This window comes from Equus caballus, chromosome 4 (genome assembly GCF_041296265.1).
Source record: "Equus caballus isolate H_3958 breed thoroughbred chromosome 4, TB-T2T, whole genome shotgun sequence".
In the NCBI taxonomy this organism is placed as follows: Eukaryota; Metazoa; Chordata; class Mammalia; order Perissodactyla; family Equidae; genus Equus; species Equus caballus.
The window spans coordinates 41,102,586-41,122,792 of record NC_091687.1 but is presented as its reverse complement, the minus strand read 5'-3'; the positions used below and the strand labels follow the sequence as shown (position 1 = coordinate 41,122,792).

General features: G+C 34.8%; 1 protein-coding gene across 5 annotated transcripts in view; it reads right to left on the bottom strand.

Annotated features, from left to right (window-relative positions):
* Positions 1-20,207, bottom strand: part of VPS50 (VPS50 subunit of EARP/GARPII complex) — a 131,672-nt gene that overhangs the window by 49,623 nt on the left and 61,842 nt on the right. For all 5 annotated transcript variants that reach the window (XR_011437799.1, XM_001492642.6, XM_023639202.2 and 2 more), the window contains 4 exons: positions 19,611-19,705; positions 19,173-19,271; positions 4,025-4,115; positions 962-1,138 (listed from right to left, as the gene is read on the bottom strand). Coding sequence is in view for 4 of the 5 variants with exons in the window: in XM_001492642.6 (XP_001492692.1) it covers positions 962-1,138; positions 4,025-4,115; positions 19,173-19,271; positions 19,611-19,705 (462 nt within the window). In the remaining variant the exon portion in view is untranslated. The remainder of the gene's footprint in view (positions 1-961; positions 1,139-4,024; positions 4,116-19,172; positions 19,272-19,610; positions 19,706-20,207) is intronic.

Sequence of the window (20,207 nt, the reverse complement as noted above, 5' to 3'; positions counted from 1 at the left end):
AAATTATAATTTTAAATACGGTTTACTATAAAATAATTTCTCTTCATGATAAAACATGATAATGGTATATTTTCACGGCAATATTTTTTAAACTTCATCTTCACTAGACAAAAAAAGAAAATGCTAAAACTAAAATACATAGACAAATTCAACAGATTTTTGTCAAATCTGAACAGTTTTCAACTTCAGCTTCACCAAATCTAAAATAAAAATGATTCTGCGTCCCTCTGGAAATCATGACGACCAGAAGGACTCATCCAAATTAAATATTGTGACAACATCCTGTAGGTAACTGTGAAGTAAGCATACCCTCACTGTAAATATGAGGAAACTGAGGGTCACAAAGTTAAAATAATTTGGCAAGGGCCACAGTTAATAAATAATAAAGGTGATATTCATTTATCTGTCTTCAAATCCTTTCCATTAACTCACACAAACTCTAGTTTACATTGTTTTTTGAGCTGCTCAAAGTGTTGTCAAAAACATTTAACTCTAAATCTCAACAACATCCCTGCTGGGTAACTAACCCAGACGTCACCCTCTCTTTCAGATAAAGGGACATGGAACAAAATAACTGACTTAGTTGCCCAAGAGTGGAGTTGAGAAAAAAGAGCAGACGATCTATCCCCTCATCCATCTGTCTATCCAACAAATCACATGAATATGAGTGAAGAAACTATACACCTACTCAATTAGTAATTTGGTAAGAACATAAAGTAATCTAATAAGAACATAAAGTATTCATAAAGGCAAAATTTATCATTCAAAATGACAATGTCAACAAAACAAACTGTAAAGCCATTACCAGTACAAGTGGTATTGGTACATAAGTATATAGGTAGGAAGGTAGGTGGTGAACGGATAAATAAATCTGGCTAATTACCTTGGTCATTGGGTAGAACACTTTTCAATAAGAAAATCTCACTTATGTTCCATAGTATGTTTTTAAAACACCACATACCCCATTAGAAGCCAGGACATCTTCTGTTTCTTCATCTTTGTGGTTGGCCTGAATTTCAAATGGATTCCCACCACTACAGTACTGCTCAAACAAAGTCACTGTTTTGGAGGAAGTTGAGGCTGGCTGCTTACTAGGTGAAACTGACGGGGAACGAGACTGCTCCATGAATTTAAATTCCTAGACATTAAAAAAAAGGAGCCAGATATCTTTTAGCAACAACAATAAAATTCAAGTACATAAACATATTCTATTAATGTAAATGTAGAGTCTGTGAAAAATAAATTAATCCTGATTCTTCAGGTTATTTACTCTGAAAGTTGGCTGTAAGCATAAACTTGGAAATACATGTTCAAAGGCTTTCCTAAAGACAACTCAGCTGCTGATACCACTTAAAACAGTGCTATCTGCACCAAGCTACTTTTGGCTTACTTTATGGAACTGCACAGAAAATTTCTGAAAATAACTTAAATTTGAATGACAATTCTTAAAATTTTAACATAGCAGCAGAAGTCAAAAACAAAGCATGAAGGATATATCTTTGTTATATTGATGTCTAAAAACTTTCATTCATTTTCCTCCATCTACCAAGAATCAGACAACACAAACACACATGCTAAGGTTAGATGATACATCTTCTAGTCCTAGCTTGCCATTAATCCATTATATTCCATTAACTTCCTATAAAAAGTTGGGAATGTCACCTGGCTTCTCTGTGCCTCAATTTCCTTATCTGTAAAGCAAGAGGGCCAATCTAGAAGGAGAGAATCACAAACGCTAAAGCTAAAGAGTTGTAGCATCCAGTCCAAATGAAGCACTTCACAGATGAGGAAACTGAAGCAGTCCAGAGGGATTCAGTGCCAAGTTCAAGATCACACAGCTAATCAGAAGAAGAGATGGTGGGGGCTGGCCCAGTGGCACAGCGGTTAAGTTCGCACATTGCGCTTCAGCGGCCCGGGGTTTGCCGGTTCAGATCCCGGGTGCAGACATGGCACCACATGGCAAGCCATGCTGTGGCAGATGTCCCATATATAAAGCAGAGGAAGATGGGCACAGATGTTAGCTGAGGGCCAGTCTTCCTCAGCAAAAAAAAGAGAAGGATTAGCAGATGTTAGCTCAGGGCTAATCTTCCTCAAAAAAAAAAGAAGAAGAAGAAGAAGAGATGGGATAATCTCCAAAGTTCCTCTGAATTACAAAACTCTTGATTTGATGATTTTTCACAAAAAAGTAGTACACATTTTTCTTGTATCTTTTAATGTTTTTAATATTAATCCCAAATTTAAAAGTTTTCATATTCAATGACAATCTTCTTAAAAATTACATTGGTTTAAGTTTCAAATGATGTGTTTATTTTCTTTTAAAATTGGAGCTAGACATTAAATCAGATCCACCATAGTGCTTAAAAATCATGCCATTATTTTTATAATTCTAAACAAGGGGTGACTACAAACTAACAAAACATATATTTTTTAAACCAAATCTACAGGAACACATGTCAACTGAAGACTATCTCAGTTGTGAATAGTTTTCAAGATAACTACCTATTTTTTTAAATTGTAGTTAGAACATTTAACATGAGATCTATCCTTTTAAAAACTTTTTAAGTTCACAATACGGTATTGTTAGGGCAAAATCTCATCCAGTAGATCTCTAGAACTCACTCATCTTGCGTAACTGAAACTTCAAGGTAACTACTTTACAGGAGATGATACAGGGGCCAGCCCAGTGGCATGGTGGTTGAGTTTGGGTGCTCCACTTTGGCAGCCCAGGGTTCATGGGTATGGATCCCGGGTGTGGACCTACACACTGCTCATCAAGCCATGCTGTGGCAGCATCTTCACATACAAAAAAAAGAGGAAGACTGGCAACAGATATTAGCTCAGGGCCAATCTTCCTCTCCAAAAATATAAATAAATGAATAAAGGAGATAATGCTCATTTGGATAGAAACGTTTCCGTGTACCTTGCAAAAATAAAGCTGCTTTATAATTTCACCAAGTATATGTGCACACACACATACACTTTGATGGTTAAATACAAATTCAATAAAATTATTTAATTAGGGATTCTAAAATCAATGTTAGAACTTTAAATAATGTTAAGGAATCATCTTAAGAATTCTAAAATAATGTTAATGTTAATGTTGCTGTCTTTAAAGCATTTACTAATCAACATGTTTCAGTGTATTTAATATTTCCACATTAGAAAAGCAATATGATAGAACTGGATAAGAAGTAAGTTACTATACAATATGAGCATAAAGTCCACCCCTATAAAGAGCATAAAGTCCACCCCTATAAAAAACCTTTTAATCACATATTCTTCACATTTATTCAGAATAAGAAAACTGCTTCTAGAAAGCCATTCCTTCCAAAGGCAAAAACAAACACACTAAACCTTCTAAACAGGGATCTAAGTTTATACATGGCATTGCGATATTTGGTACTTGGAGGACACAATCTATCACACAAGGAATATTTATCTACAATGTGTTTGAAACACAGGAAAAAGCAAATCAATTAACGATATTTTCACAGATTATGTATGCTAAAGGATTCAAGAAATCAATTAACTAACAAAAATTAGTTAAGAGTATTTTTTATAAGTGCCTCTTCTATTTCTGGGGCATTTCTCACTACAGGAAAATTTTTGAGTTGTAGCATAAATTGCGAACCTATTATTCCCTTTAAGAAATGACAAATATTCTACAAATATAAGTATTTTCATTAAAGACCATCAAAATATAACTAATTTTCTACAAAATTTAAATAAAGTAATAGACCCTCTTCAGAAATCAAAGGAAAAAAAATTATTTTAATTGTGACTCAGTTTCTAGGCAAAAGAGATTTCCTGAAGTGGATAAATCGAATACGTAAAAAAAAAAAGACAGATTTTGACATCCATAAAAGGATCACTCTTGTAAAAGAGGCTAGTTATCAATCACTTTTTGGGAAGGAAGAAAAGGCACTATTTCTCAATTATTTTGTAAATGCTTTCATGTATCTGGTTTTCTTTTTAAAGATGCCTAAATTAAAGACAGATTTATTTGCTGTTAAGAAACACTTACATGAAGTTGCAAGATGCTGAAATTTGATTTAACAGGACAAAGTTCCCAGGTCTCATTCTCCAGAAACATTCTCAGTTCATCAAGCCGTGTTCTTAAAAAAAGAAAATGAACAATCCAAAAAGTCAGAAGAAAAGTACACTGCACAGACGAATTAAGAAAACAAAACACAATACAAATGATTATAGGATTATCATCATGATCATAATCAACTTTGAGAACCTATTCAGACCAACATAGTAAACACAAACATTTACTTTTACTTGTTAATATTTTATCATCCTAAGAGAAAAAATTCTCTCAAATATTTACTAAACTCAGAATATTTTTACTATATTGCAAAAATAATGAATCATAGGAAAGTACATTTTTATTAAGGGACTAAACTAAAAACTATTCATCAACTCACGTACTTAAAATATCCTTAGCTAATCATGTATCAATGCCAAAAAAGAGCGAACCAATTTACAGGGTTTATGAGATCATAAATACTGAGAAATGCTTTATGCTAAATAGCACAGACCTTAATTACACTCACTAAGCCACAATATCAAAATGATTATTACTCTCCAAATATATTTAGCTCAGTGTCTACCCTCATATGCATTTACAAATTAGCAAGCATGGCACTTACATACCCAACATTTCACTAACCACTTACGTCATACTGATCTCTTCTTTCCTTAATGCTATTGCTCTTACCACCTATCCTAAGTAATCAGTACACTATATAGGCAGTCCCAGAAAAAAAAATACTTCCTTCCAGTTGACCCAGGAAACAAAGGGCCAGTGCCCGCCCTACTCTTCCCCTTCCTGCAACAAGCCTCATTGCTGTTACTACCATGCTAAAAACAAAATCTAGATTTTATTTTTAAATCCACAGGTTCTAAAATGAAGAGACAATAAATGAGTAAATCTGTGAAAAGCAGAATATCCAAATATTAGAGCTAACAGACAACTTGAAGATAACTATTATAAAGAACTTAAATAAAATAGAGGAAGACATACAAAATGGACAGAAAGGAGAATTTCAAAGAATTGCAATACTAAAACAAACAAAGAAGGAATCAAATAGACATTCTGTAACTGAAAAATACAATTCCCCAAATTAAAATTGATTGGATAAGTAAAACAGCAGAAGACAGGACCAGTGAATTGGAAGACAGATTGATAGAAAATATCCAAACTGAAGCACAAATTGAAAAAATAAATGGAAGAAACAGAAAAGATCATAAGACATTTGAGACATCGTCAAAACATCCAGTACACATCAGTAGATGGAGGGGACAGAATGAGCAGAAGCACCATTTGCAGAGGTAATTGCTGAGAATTTCCCAAAAGTGACTGTGCCTGTACCTCACACCACATACAAAAATAAGTAAAATGAATCACATACCTAACGTAAGAATTAAAACGATAAAAGTTTACAACTCTTACAAGTCAACAATAAAAAGACATGTACCGCTTGGCACACCATGCTGTGGTAGGCATCCCACATATAAAGTAGAGGAAGATGGGCATGGATGTTAGCTCAGGGCCAGTCTTCCTCAGCAAAAAGAGGAGGGTTGGCAGCAGTTAGCTCAGGGCTAACCTTCCTCAAAAAATAAATAAATAAAAATAAGACATGTAACCTAATTTAAAAAATGGGCAAAGGCTTGAATAGGCATTTTGGGCACAGAAGATATACTCATGACCAACAAGCACATAAAAAGATTCTGAACATCATCAGTCATTAGACAAATGTAAGCCCAAACCATAATGAGATGCCACTTCACACCCACTAGGATAGCTATCACCAAAGAGACAGACAACAAGTGTTCACAAGGATCTGGAGAAATTAGAATCCTTATACAGTGCTGGCAAGAATGTAAAATGGTGTAGCCACTCAGGAAAAAAGCTTGGGACTTCCTCAAAATGTTAAACATAGAGATACCATATGACCCAGCAATTCCATTCTGTATTGGCTTCCTGTAGCTGCTGTAACAAATTACCACAAACTGGATGACTCGCAACAACAGAAATTTATTCTCTCACAGTTCTGGAGGCCAGAAGTCTGAAACTAGCATCACTAGGTTGAAATCAAGATGTCAGCAGGGCTACACTCTCTCTGGAAGCTCTGAACATCATCTTAGAATCTGTTCCTTGCCTCTTCCAGTTTATGGTGGTTGCCGCCATTCCTTGGCTTGTGGCCACAGCACTCCAATTTCTGCCTCTGTCTTCACATTACTTTCTCCTCTGTGTGTGTGTGTCTTTTCCCCTGTGTCTGTGTCAAATCCCCCTCCACCTCCCTGTTAACTGTGATGGCATTTAGGTCCCACCCAGATAATCCAGGATAATCTCCTTATCACAAGATCATTAATTTATTCATATCTACAAGACACTTTTTGCAAATAAATTCACACTTACAGTTTCCATTTATTAGGATCTGATTTTTTTTTTTCTTTGAGGTAGTCACTTTTCAGCCTACCATACACTCCTAGGTATATACTCAAAGAACTGAAAACATATGTCTATGCAAAAACTTAACACATGAATGTTCACAACAGCATTATTCATAACAGCCAAAAAACAATCCAAATGTCCATTCACTGAGGAATGGATAAACAAAATGTGGTATACCTATATAATGGAATATTATTCAGCCATAAAAAAATAAAGTTCTGTTACACGTTACAACTCAGATGAATCTTTGAAAACACGCTAAGTGAAAGCCAAATGCAAAAGGCCACATAATGTATGATTCTTCCAGAATAGGCAAATACAAAGAAACAAAAACTAGATTAGTGATTGTCAGGGTCTCTGGGAGGGAAAGAGTGACTACAATGGATATGGGGTTTCTTTTTGAAGTGGCAAAAATATTCTGAAATATTAGATATTTCATTGTTGAAGTGAATTTTTGGTCTGTGAATTATATCTCAATAAAGCCATTATTTAAAAAATTATTAAGGTAGGCAGGACTCTAAAATGGCCCCCCTCAAGTCTATGTGGCCTAATTTCCAGGACTGAATAAAACAACATCTTACACCCATGACTATTTTACCATATATGGCAAAAAGGGATTTTGCAGATGTAATTAAGATTACTAACCAGCTGACTGAGTTAACCAAAAGGGGGATTATTCAAGTGGAACCAATCTAATCAAATAAGCCCTTTTAAAGCAGTTTTTTCTCTTCCTGATGGCAGAAGGGGAAGTCAGGGAGAATGAAAGCATGAGAAAAACTTGACGTGCCACTGCTGGCTTTTAAGCTGGAAGAGGTCAGTGGAAGGAATGGAGAGCAGCTTCTAGAAGCTGACAATGCTCCCTGGCTGGCAGTCAGCAAAAAAATAGGGACCTCAGTTCTAAAACCACAGGAAACTGAATCCTGCGAACATCCTAAATGTGCTCAGATGCCGATTCTTCCTCAAAGCCTTTAGACAAGAGCCCAGCCTGACTGACACCTTGATTTTGGCCCTGTGAGACGCTAAGCTGAGAGCCTAGACAAGCTAACCCAGACGTCTAACCTACAGAACTACGAGATAACAAATGGTTGTTGTTTTAAGCTGCTAAATTCATGGCAATTTATTACATAATAATATACAGCTATTACAATGAGAAAAGGCACCAACTCACAGATGGAAGAAACTTAGTCAACCCTATGCACAAAAAGTATACAGAAATCATATAGAAAGTAAAAGTATACGACAAAAACACTAAGAGTGAGAGAAGGTAAAAGCATTATTGGTTTTTGCATTATTTGGAACTATTTCGCAAGGTTGGTTCTTGCATTATTCTGCAAGCAAACTAACCTAAGATCAACTATAGTAGAATAGGAATGCATCCTGAAATGTTGATGATAACCACTACAAGAATATATTTTTTAAAAGCTGAGGAAAAAATGGTATAAAATTAAAAATATACATAACCAATCCAAAAGAAAGGAAGAGAAACAATAAATGAGAAAAGAATAGATAACACTTAGAAATCAAACAGCAATAGGATAAGTTTAAACACCACTATGTCAATAAAAATATAAATGGAAATGGAAAAAGCAGTTCAATCAAAATATGAAAATCATCAGACTAGATTTAAAGACATTAACAAAACAAGACCAAATTATATGCTGTTAACAAGAGGCACACTTAAATACAAGGCTATAATTAAATTGAAAAATTACACACAAAAGTGATTTCTTATAATCATGAACTAGGTGGAATTTTTTATCAAAATTTTTTTCTTCACCTATTAAGATGATCATTATGGTATCTTTCCTATATTCTGTTAATTGGTAAATTAAATTTATTAATTTTAACTGTTTAGCCAATCTTGTTCTCCTGCAATAAACCATACCTGTTCATGATGTATGTATTATCCTTTTCAGATATCACTGATGGATTTTGCCAATATTTGTTTAGGGTTTTTATATCTATGTTCTTACAAGACACTACCCTATAAATTTTTTGTTTTTGCAAGGTCCTTGTTATGTTTTGATATCATTGCTGTGCTGGCCTCATAAAACAAGTTATCAAGCATTTTCTCTTTCCTTATTCTTTCACAGAGTTGGTGTTGAGACTTCCTCCTTAAATGTTTGGTAAAATTTACCAGTGAGGGCAACAGGCCTGGAGATTTTTTTTTTTTTTTTTTTTTTGAGGAAGATTAGCCCTGAGCTAACTGCTGCCAATCCTCCTCTTTTTGCTGAGGAAGACTGGCCCTGAGCTAACCTCGATGCCCATCTTCCTCTACTTTATATGTGGGATGCCTACCACAGCATGGCTTTTGCCAAGCAGTGCCATGTCCGCACCCAGGATCAGAACCGGCAAACCCGGGGCCGCTGAGAAACAGAACATGCGAACTTAAGCGCTGCACCACCAGGCCAGCCCTGGAGATTGTCTTTATGGAAATGTTTTGAGGTACAGGTTCAATTTCTTCAAAAGACACAAAACTATTCAGATTGTCTATGTTTTGTCAGCTTAAGTTCAGTTTTACAAGAAATTTCTTCATTTCATCTAAATTGTGAATTTTATTAGCATAAAATTGTTCCTTTCATCTTACTATCTATTTAATATCTGTAGATATCTTCTTTTTGACTGCTGATATTGATAATTTTTGGGGTTTTTTCTTGCTCAATCTTGCTAGTAGTTTTGTAGATTTCTCTGTTATACATTTGCTTTCTATTTCATTGATTTCTGCCCTTATAGTTTTCTTTCATTTCTGTTGTTTTGTTTTAACTTGCTATCATTTTTGGTAACTTTGAAGTTTACTGCACTGATTTTCAAACTTTCTTCTTTTCCAAAAAGTGCATTTAAACCTAGAAACTCTCCCCTCTGCTTTAGCTGTATCCCACAATTTTGATGCCATAGTTTTAATATTATTTGTTTAAAAGTATTTTCTTATTTCCAATATGATTTCTTCTTTGAGCACTGGAAGTACATTGTTTATTTCCAAAAACTGGTGGATTTTCTAGTTCTCTCTCCATTATTTATTTCTAGTTTAATTCCACTATGGTCACAGAATATACTCTCTATGATTTCAATCCTCTGACATTTTTTTAAGAACTTGCTTTTATGGCTCAGCAGATGATCAATTTTGATAAATTTCCCACATGCTTTTAAAAAAAGTATACATTCTGCAGTTGTCAAATGTTGAGTTATACACACACATACGCATGCACACACACATATCAGTGAGGCAGATTTTATTAAAAATAATGGTCAAACATATATCCTTACTGATTTTTTTGGTTTGCCTACATTATCAATTACTAAAAGCAGTATACAAAACTTTGCAACTATAATTATGAAATTGTCTATTTTTCCTTTTAGCTTTTTATTTTTGCTTTACATATTTTGAAGTTATGTTAGTAGGGGTATACAAATTTAGGATTGTTACATCTTCCTAATGAATAAACGCTTTTCATTATGAAGCATCCTCTTTATTTTTAGTAATACTTCTTGCCTTAAAGTCTACTTTGTCTCTGATGAATTTCTTTAATCTGATATAGAATATGTATAACCTACCACAAAACCACCTGTCCTCCTGGACTGCCAGCTCTGGAGAAAGCCATAATGATAAACCACTGAAAAATCACCACTGCTATTCAACATTTTACCAGAAGTCCTAACCAGTAAAAAGATTAAAAAGGAATACACAAAACCATCATTATTCACAAATGACATAATTATACACATACAAAATTCAACAGAATCTCCAAACTACTAGATATAATAAAATGCTAATTTAACCACCAGATCACAGGAACCTAAGGTCAATATACTAAATCAATTTGTGTGTGTGTGTGTGTGTGTGCAACCATGGAAATTAAAAACAAAAGGCAATACAATTCAGAATAGCATAAAAAAAGCATTTTTTACATAATGTTCAAAAAGAGGCATGACTAATCAATGGTGATAAAAGTCAAAGTGTGGCTAATCTAATGAGGGTATTGATTGAGAAAGGACAGGGATCCTTCTGGGGTTTTGGAAAAATTCTAGCTCTTAATCTATGTGCTTATGTGGTATACATATACGTAAAAATTCCTGGAGTTGTACATTAAGATGTGTGTACTTTTATGTACGTTACACTTCAATAAATTTTTTCCAAAAGAAAAAACATTAATAATCCTCTCACATTTCTCCCTAAATTCTCTGCAATAAACAGCAGGGCCATTTTCAAGATAAGGCCACAGAGGGCCTAACAAAACGTCAATCCACTTGTGAAGGGTCACAGGCCACAACTAGTAGACAGAAGAGACAAGGGCCCTGATTTCCAAATCTTGTTCTTTTCACTGCAACATAGTTGGAAAGAATAATCAAACGCAAAAATCTACTTATTTTTTGACTGTGAATGATAAATTGGTTAATATTATCCAAATTGATTTGTTAGAGCCACAGAAAACTTCCTTTACATCTTTCTGCAAGAACATTTTACACAAATTGAAAGATTTGCATTTTACTTCCTTTCTTTTACTATACTAATATACAAAAAGGATAGCACCTATGATGAAAAAGCAATGAGTATGTAAAGTACAAACTGTAATCAGATGCTGAATAACAGAATTGACCGCAATCATAAAATTATGTGGAAAGCAATCCTGACTATTACTATTTAACCACTTCGGGTACCAACTATGTCTTTAAGAAACAAGATACAAGCAGGATACAAAGAACCTTCTTTAGTAGAAAAGAATAGGTACAACTAAAATAAAATTAAAGAGATGTTAAAGAGCAAATACAGTGAAGATAATAACTGATCTACAAAGTATCTCAAATATGTTGATCTACAAGTTAAAGGAAAAATATCAATGAATCAGAACTGTGTGAAACCCAGATCTTTTACTTAACCTGATAAAAGACTTGAAGCAATTAAAGACAGGCTCTAAAAACAAATGATAAAGTCACAGAGTTTAAAGATGGTACAGTATCCTGTATAAGCCTTTTACATTTTTTAGAGAAGGAACTTGATATTCTGAGAAGTAAAAAATTTGGTTAAAAATCAAACAGGTAGTGAAGCTAGTGAGTAGCACAATAGAGGTAGGAACACAAGGCAACTGATAATACCACACTGCCCCAAACTCTTCACCAGAAGGAAGAAAATTGGAAATCAATAACAACATAAACTAAGAGGGGTTTAATAGTGGTCTACCCACTATTAGTGTACATGTGTGTACGTATGTATGTATAAATATACACCATGTATATATGGTAGAGGTTGTAGTCTAAAACATACACAATGAAGACATTGTTCCTTTGTTCTCATTTTAACTTCAAAATTTAAGGCCTCTTTATAGTTTAGATAGAAAATACTTTTATTTTTATATAATCTAATTTTCAGTAAAATGTTTTAAATATTAAAAATAAATTAAATAAATTTATTGGTATCATTATCACCAAGGCCAAAAAAAATTTTCTAGAGACATTTCTCCCTATTTTCTCAAGGAATATAGCAAAAAAGGCTGCAACAGTATCTCCTATCCCACACACATGCTCCTCTACAACAATACCTTACTAATCCATCAAAAGGTAAAGTCTAATTTCTCTCCCCTTGAATCTGGGCCAGCCTTATGACATGACTGTATTCAATGGAATGTGATGGAAGGACTGCATGACTTTCGAGCCTATATCAATAAGGCCATGTAGCCTCTGCCTGGTTCTCTTGTAAAGCTAGTTCTATGGGAAGCCAGCTGTCATGTACCAAGTCCAACCACCCTAACATCACCACACTGGAGAGGCCACATGCAGGCACTCTGGCTAACACCCCCAGCTGTGTACATCTCTAGCCACCTCCACCAAGCTGCAAGTAAAGGCATCATGGACGTTCTAGACAAACCCTTCCACCAGCTGAGTACTGCTTAGTCACTTCAGACAATGCTATGAGGAGGAGAAGAATCACTCAGTTGATTCCTGCCTAAATTCCTGACTCAGCGAACAAATGAAATAATGATAAAATGGTGGTTAAGGTCATAAAGTTTCAGGATAGTTTGTCACGCAACAATAGTAGTTAAAACATATGCTTGGACACTTGTAAATTGAAGCTATTATATTTGTTAGTTTTTTTCCCTTAAAAAAATCTCTTTCTGAGATCTACTATAAAACAACTAAAACGATTAATAACCTATTTACTCCTCTTTCTGAAGCCTTAACCAAAACAGCTCATTTGGCCGAGAATCTATTGGGCGCAGAGGGGAGGGAGAAGTCAGTCAGTTCTACAAGATATCAGGCCCAATATTCAAAAAAGAAGAGATGATTAAATCACTTAGTCCAGGCAGAAAACAAAGGTAAGTGTATGGATAATAAACTTAACCCTAGAAACACACACCTTAAAGATACTTAAAGAATAAACTTTTATGACTCAAGCAAGGGGAGAACTTTGGGGCTGGCCCGGTGACGCAGTGGTTAAGTTCGCACATTCCACTTTTCAGCGGCCCGGGTTTCGCCAGTTCAGATCCGGGGTGCAGACATGGCACCACTTGGCAAGCCATGCTGTGGTAGGCATCCCATGTATAAAGTAGAGGAGGATGGGCACGGATGTTAGCTCAGGGCCAGTCTTCCTCAGCAAAAAGACGAGGATTGGCAGTAGTTAGCTCAGGGCTAATCTTCCTCAAACAAAAATAATTAAAAAAAAAAAAAAACGGGGGAGAATTTTTCTCCCTAAAAAAATGAGGTGACCCCTCATCAGTCAATCCACCTTTAGGATCCTTGAAAACATTTTATAAGCTTTGATTATTAAAGTACAGTCATGTGTCACGTGTTACGTTGTTACAGGGATACATTCTGAGAAAATGACTCATTATGCAAACATCACAGAGTGCATTTACACAAACTTAAATGGTATAGCCTGCTACACACCTAGGTTGTATGGTACTGATCTTATAGGACCACTGTTGTATATACGTTCTGTTGTTGACCAAAACATCATTATGCAGTACACGACTGTAATTAAAAATAAAATGTACTTAAATAGAATGTTTTGGCAATTATACACTTCTACATAATTTCTATGTCATTACTGTTTAGATTATTTGTGCTTTGGGGAATTCTGCAACATCTGGCAGAAGAATGACAGCTTTGCATGTATACAAACTTAGAACTTGAACATAAATTTAGGGGAATAAAACTTCTATTTTTGAAAGATAAGAATTCATATTGATACACACTGTGTTCCCTCACATGCTCATACAGTTTTGCCCTAGAAATAGATAATGCCATGCATACTTTAATACAACTACCACAAGCAACATGAGTATACTTTATAAATAGATGTTTCAGCTAAAAGTAAAATACTTCTCTTTTTACCTTTTTATTATGCCTATATCTTCAAACCAATAGCCTAAATAGACTCGAAGTCAGAATAATTTGGTTCAAGAATCTCTTCATTCTCAAGAGTTCTATCTGACAGTAGAGGACCATGAAACAAATTGTAAGCATATTTAAACACTTTATAACAAAATTAAAGCACGCTTGATCTATATTTCACTATGTTTCATACTGTCTTTCGTATTTATGTGGTAGGATTTCGTGAAAGAGATATTATTGTAATTTAGTAGATTTAGATTTATCACTGGCAAATGTAATAACTTTCACCAGTTCAATATATGCACACTGACATCATTTCTAAACTGCCTGTCAAGTTTACCTTACTTTACAAAGAAACAGATGTACTTTAGAACACGTTGATGGCTGGCATCAACTTTACCAAATGCCTTTCATTAGAGTTTTCTAAATGGAGCCATTGGTGAGATAATGACTACAGCCAATATATATGCTATACTGCTTTAAACACTAGGGAAAGAGAAGAATACTAAAAAAAATTTAGATCTTTACTTTTTAACCTATTCCAATTTTCACAATATACAATGCAGCAAGAAAAAAGGGCAAGATCTGCAGGCAACACTTACAGAGACCTTTTAGTCCAGCTACCTTATTTTTACAGTTGATAGAACAATAGCCCAGAGGGGTTAAATGATTTGGTCAATGTCAGGGAGCTGGCAAGCAGCAAAAATGGGATAAGAACCTGAGTCTACTATCTCCCAGTCCAGCTCTCCTCCTAACAATACAATACAGTCTCTTCAGGGGGAAATATGTTCCGTAAATGTTTCTAGAAGTCCATTAAAATATTGAGTGACTTGATGGAATTAAATGAAAAACTAGACCAGATGGACTTAACAGATATATATAGAACACTCCATCCAAAACCAGCAGAATACACATTCTTCTCAACTGCACATGGAACATTCTGAAGGATAGATCATATGCTGGGAAAAAAGGCAAGCCTCAATAAATTTAAGAAGATTGAAATAATAACAAGCATCTTTTCCAACCATAATGCTATGAAACTAGAAATTAATTACAAGAAAAAAGTTAAGAAAGGGACAAAGATGTGGAGACTAAACATGTTACTGAACAAGCAATGGCTCATTGAAGAAATCACAGGAGAAATTAAAAAAATCCGGAGACAAATGAAAATTAAAACATACCATAACAACTGATATGGGACACAGGAAAAGTGGTCCTAAGGGGGAAATTCATCGCAATACAGGCACACCTTAACAAACAGGAAAAGTCCCAAATAAGCAATCTCAAACTATACCTAACAGAATTAGAAAAAGAAGAACAAACAAAGCCCAAAGTCAGCAGAAGGAGGGAAATAATAAAAATCAGAGCAGAAATAAATGCAATTGAAACAAAAAAGACAGTAGAAAGGATCAATGAAACAAAGAGCTGGTTCTTTGAGAAGGTAAACAAAACTGACAAACCCTTAGCCAGATTCACAAAGAAAATAAGAGAAAAAGCTCAAATAAATAAAATTAGAAATGAAAGAGGACAAATTACAATGGATACCACAGAAACACAAAAGGTTATAAGAGAATACTATGAAAAGCTATATGCCAACAACTTGGACAATCTAGAAGAAATGGATAAATTCTTAAGACTCTTACTACCTTCCAAAGCTGAATCAAGAAGAAATAGATAATCTGAATAGACCAATCATAAGTAAAGAGATTGAAACAGTAATCAAAAAGCTCCCCAAAAATAAAAGTCCAGGACCAGATGGCTTCCCTGGAGAATACTACCAAACATTCAAAGAAGATTTAATACCTATCCTTCTCAAACTATTCCAAAAAATTAGGGAAGATGGAACACTTCCTCACACATTCTCTGAGGCCAACATAACCCTGATACCAAAGCTTGACAAAGACAATACAAAGAAGGAAAATTACAGGCCAATATCACTGATGAACACAGATGCAAAAATCCTCAACAAAATATTGGCAACTGGAATACAGCAAACATCAAAAAGACCATACAATGTGATCAAGCGGGATTTATACCAGGGACACAGGGATGGTTCAACATCTGCAAATCAATCAATGTGATACACCTCATTAATAAAATGAGGAATAAAAACCACATGATCATCTCAACAGATGCAGAGAAAGCATTTGACAAGATCCAACAGCCATTTATGATAAAAACTCTTAACAAAATGGGGATAGAAGGAAAGTACCTCAACATAATAAAGGCCTTACATGACAAACCACAGGCCAACATCATACTCAATGGGGAAAAATTGAAAGCCATCCCTCGGAGAATAGAAACAAGACAAGGGTGCCCACTCTCACCACACTTATTCAACATTGTACTCATGGTTTGGGCCAGAGAAATTAGGCAAGAGAAAGGAATAAAAGGAATCCAAATAGGAAATCAAGAAATGAAAACTCTTGTTCACAGAAGACATAGCTTTAAATATAGAAAACTCTAAAGAATCCATTGGAAAACTATTAGAAATAATCAACAATAACAGTAAAGCTTCAGGGTACAAAATCAACTTACAAAAATCAGTTGCATTTCTATACTCTAATAACAAACTAAAAGAAAGAGAACTCAAGAAAACAAACCCATTTACAACTACAAGAAAAAGAATAAAATATCTAGGAATAAATTTAACCAAGGAAGTGAAAGATCTATACAATGAAAACTATAAGACATTACTGAAAGAAATTGATGATGACATAAAGAAATGGAAAGATATTCCATGCACATGGATCAGAAGAATAAACATAGTTAAACTGCTCATACTACCCAAAGCAATCTACAGATTCAATGCAATCCCAGTCAGAATCCTGATGACATTCTTCACAGAAATACAACAAAGAATCCTAAAATTCATATGGGGCAAAAAGGACCCCAAATAAATAAAGCAATCCTAAGAAAAAAGAGCAAAGCTGGAAACAGCACAATCCCTGAATTCAAAATGTACTACAAAGCTATAGTAATCAAAACAGCATGGTACTGGTACAAAAACAGGCACACAGATCAATGGAACAGAACTAAAAGCCCAGAAATACAACCACACATCTACAGACAGCTAATCTTCAACAAAGGTGCTACGAACATACAATGGAGAAAAAAAAGTCTGTTCAATAAATGGTGTTGGGGAAGCTGGACAGCCACATGCAAAAGAATGAACATAGACCATTATCTTACGCCATACACAAAAATAAACTCAAAATGGATCAAAGATTTGAAGGTAAGTCCTGAGACCATACAACTTCTGGAAGAAAACATAGGTAATACACTCTCTGACATCAGTCTTAAAAGGATCTTTGCGAATACCACGTCTTCTCGGACAAGGAAAACAAAAGAAAAAATAAACAAGTGGGACATCATCAGACTAAAGAGCTTCCGCAAGGCAAAGGAAACCAGGATCAAAACGAAAAGACAACCTACCATTTGGGAGAAAATATTTGCAAATCATATATCTGACAAGGACAGTTAACCTCCATAATATATAAAGAACTCACACAATTGAACAACAAAAAAACAAAGAACCTGATCAAAACATAGGCAGAGGATATGAACAGACATTTCTCCAAAGAAGATAGACAGATGACCAATAGGTACATGAAAAGATGTTCAACATCACTAATGATCAGGGAAATGCAAATCAAAACTACACTAAGTTATCACCTTACATCCATTTAAAACGGCTATAATCACACCAAAACAAAAAATAACAAATGTTAGAGAGGTTGGGGAGAAAAGGGAACCCTCATACACTGCTGGTGGGAATGCAAACTGGTGCAGCCACTATGGAAAACAGTATGGAGATTTCTCAAAAAACTAAAAACAGAAATACCGTACGACCCAGCTATCCCACTACTGGGTGATCTATCCAAAGAACTTGAAATCAACAATTCAAAGAGACTTATGCACCCCTATGTTCACTGCAGCATTACTCACAATACCCAAGACATGGAAGCAACTCGAGTGCCCATCAACTGACAAATGGATAAGGAAGATGTGGTGTATATATATACAATGGAATACTACTCAGCCATAAAAAAGACAAGATTATCCCATTTGCAACAACATGGATGGACCTTGAGGGTATTATGTTAAGTGAAATAAGCCAGAGAAAGACAAATACCATATTTCACTCACTCATATGTAGAAGATGAACAAACAAACGGACAAAGAAAACAGTTCAGCGATTACCAGGAGGAAGGGGGCTGGGGGGCTGGGCACAACGGGTGAAGACGAGCACTTATATGGTAACAGACAAATCATAATGTACAACTGAAATTTCACAATGTTGTAAACTGTTATGACCTCAATTAAAAAAAACGTTGAGTGTTTTGGAAACATTTAATAATTCATTTCTATGTTGTCTAATTTCATCAAGCTGAACTTTTGTGAGGAATCTTCACCACGGTCAGAGTTTAGAAATGCCCATGCCTGGTTGCCACAAATGACAGACACATTTTAACAATAAGTAGAATGCAGAATGGAATCCATTAAATAAATCAGTGTTTTTTCATTGCACGCATCTTGCAGTCACTAGAACACCAAAAGGTCTCCCATTCATCTTGTTAGAAATGAAACAATCTTTGGGAAATGGACCTCTGGCATGCTTTCTTTCTGACAGGGTAAGTAAGGCTTCTGGCTCCTTTTCATAGATCCTTATTCTTTCCCACCTGTGATTAAAAGGCCCCTCTCTTTTTGTACAGCAATGTGAACAGACCAGGGCTTCTGTTGTAGCAGGGCTTCAGTTTTAATAGAAAAGGAAGTTATAAATAAAGGCAGCATTAGGGTTTCATGCTATTCCCTTATTACCGCTTTCCTATGGTTTAAGCAATTAAAAATTTTTTTAAATTTTTTAAACATTCTCCTCATTTAATTATGAAACTCAACGGCTCTGCTTTGGTACAGGATCAATTTAAATCTTCTTTCAAAACAAATATTTAATAATTTACAATTAACACAGAAAACTTGTACTTAAACATCCCCTCACTGAGTGCTACCTCTACTGACTTGACTTCCTTACTGGCTCACACCACATATGCAGGGATAGAACAGTGGCCCAATTCTTCTGGTGAACCATGATGTAATAATCATCTTTCACCCACAAAGAAATAAGTTCAAAATTTAATTCAATATTTTGAGGCCCTTAAGACCAAGAATATATTAAAATTTACAATAAATAAGTAAAGAGAATATTTTATGATATTTTTGGTAAAAAAAAATCCTTAGCCATCCTAAAAAGAGCAACAAAGAACGTATTCTTTCAAATTCAAAAAGAACTGTTTTGAATCAATTAATGCTATAAGGTTAAGCACTAGACAAAAGTATTCTTACTACCTAAATAAGTCTATTCTTACTTTATTAGAGTTCTTACCTATGGTAGTTCTTAAAATAATTGACACTTTGCTTTCTAATAGACTCTTGCAAAACTTCAGATTTGCTACCACAAAATTCTTCTCCAACTTGCATCAACCTAGTTGGATAAAAAGATTACATAAGTTTCAGCAAAATCTTTATTATAGAAAAAAAAGAAGTTCAGGTCATCTTTCTTCAAAGGCAACAAATCATAAAAGTTTGGATGTCTGAAGATTCTAAAGATCAAAAATCCATTATGGTTTAACAAACATCTGAAGGGCAGAAATAATTAAACACACTCACATACAAATCCATCAAAAATTAGATCATGAATGTTCAATTATCTTCATATCCATGAAAAAGTTATATACAATAACTTACTAATTCATGATTTCTTTGATTATAATGGTTGAATGAATCAAACTAAAGAATAAGCCAAGAACTTGTCAAACACTACCTGCTGATTATATCCAAAACAAAGATGAAATCGTCGTATTTGAATATAGACAAATCAGTTCCAAGCAAGTAGGTTTTTACTTTTAGCTGAACATCCTGTAAAACAACAATGAAAAATATTTTAAGTAAACCCAAAACATAGAAAATAAGTTCTCAGAACCATTTATTCTATAGTTACACATGAAAATGAGACAGGCATACTTTCTTAATTTGATAAAGAATATCTATGTAGGCCAATAGCCAACATCCTTAGGGTGATATCATAGAGACAATTCCATGAACATTAGATACAAAAATAGTGATGGACAGGGCCGGCCCAGTGGCACAGTGGTTAAGTTCCCACACTCCGCTTTGATGCCTGGGGCTCGCCGGTTCAGATCATGGGCGTGGACCTAGGCACCGCTGCTCAAGCCATGCTGTGGTAGGCATCCCACATATGAAGCAGAGGAAGCTGGGTACAGATGTTAGCTCTAGGCTTATCTTCCTCAAAAAACAAAATAGTATTGGACACATCATCACTATTAAAATAGACATGTGCAAGATAAGAATTATATCCTCATACTCTATATGAAGATAAGAGTCATCATCATTTACGTGT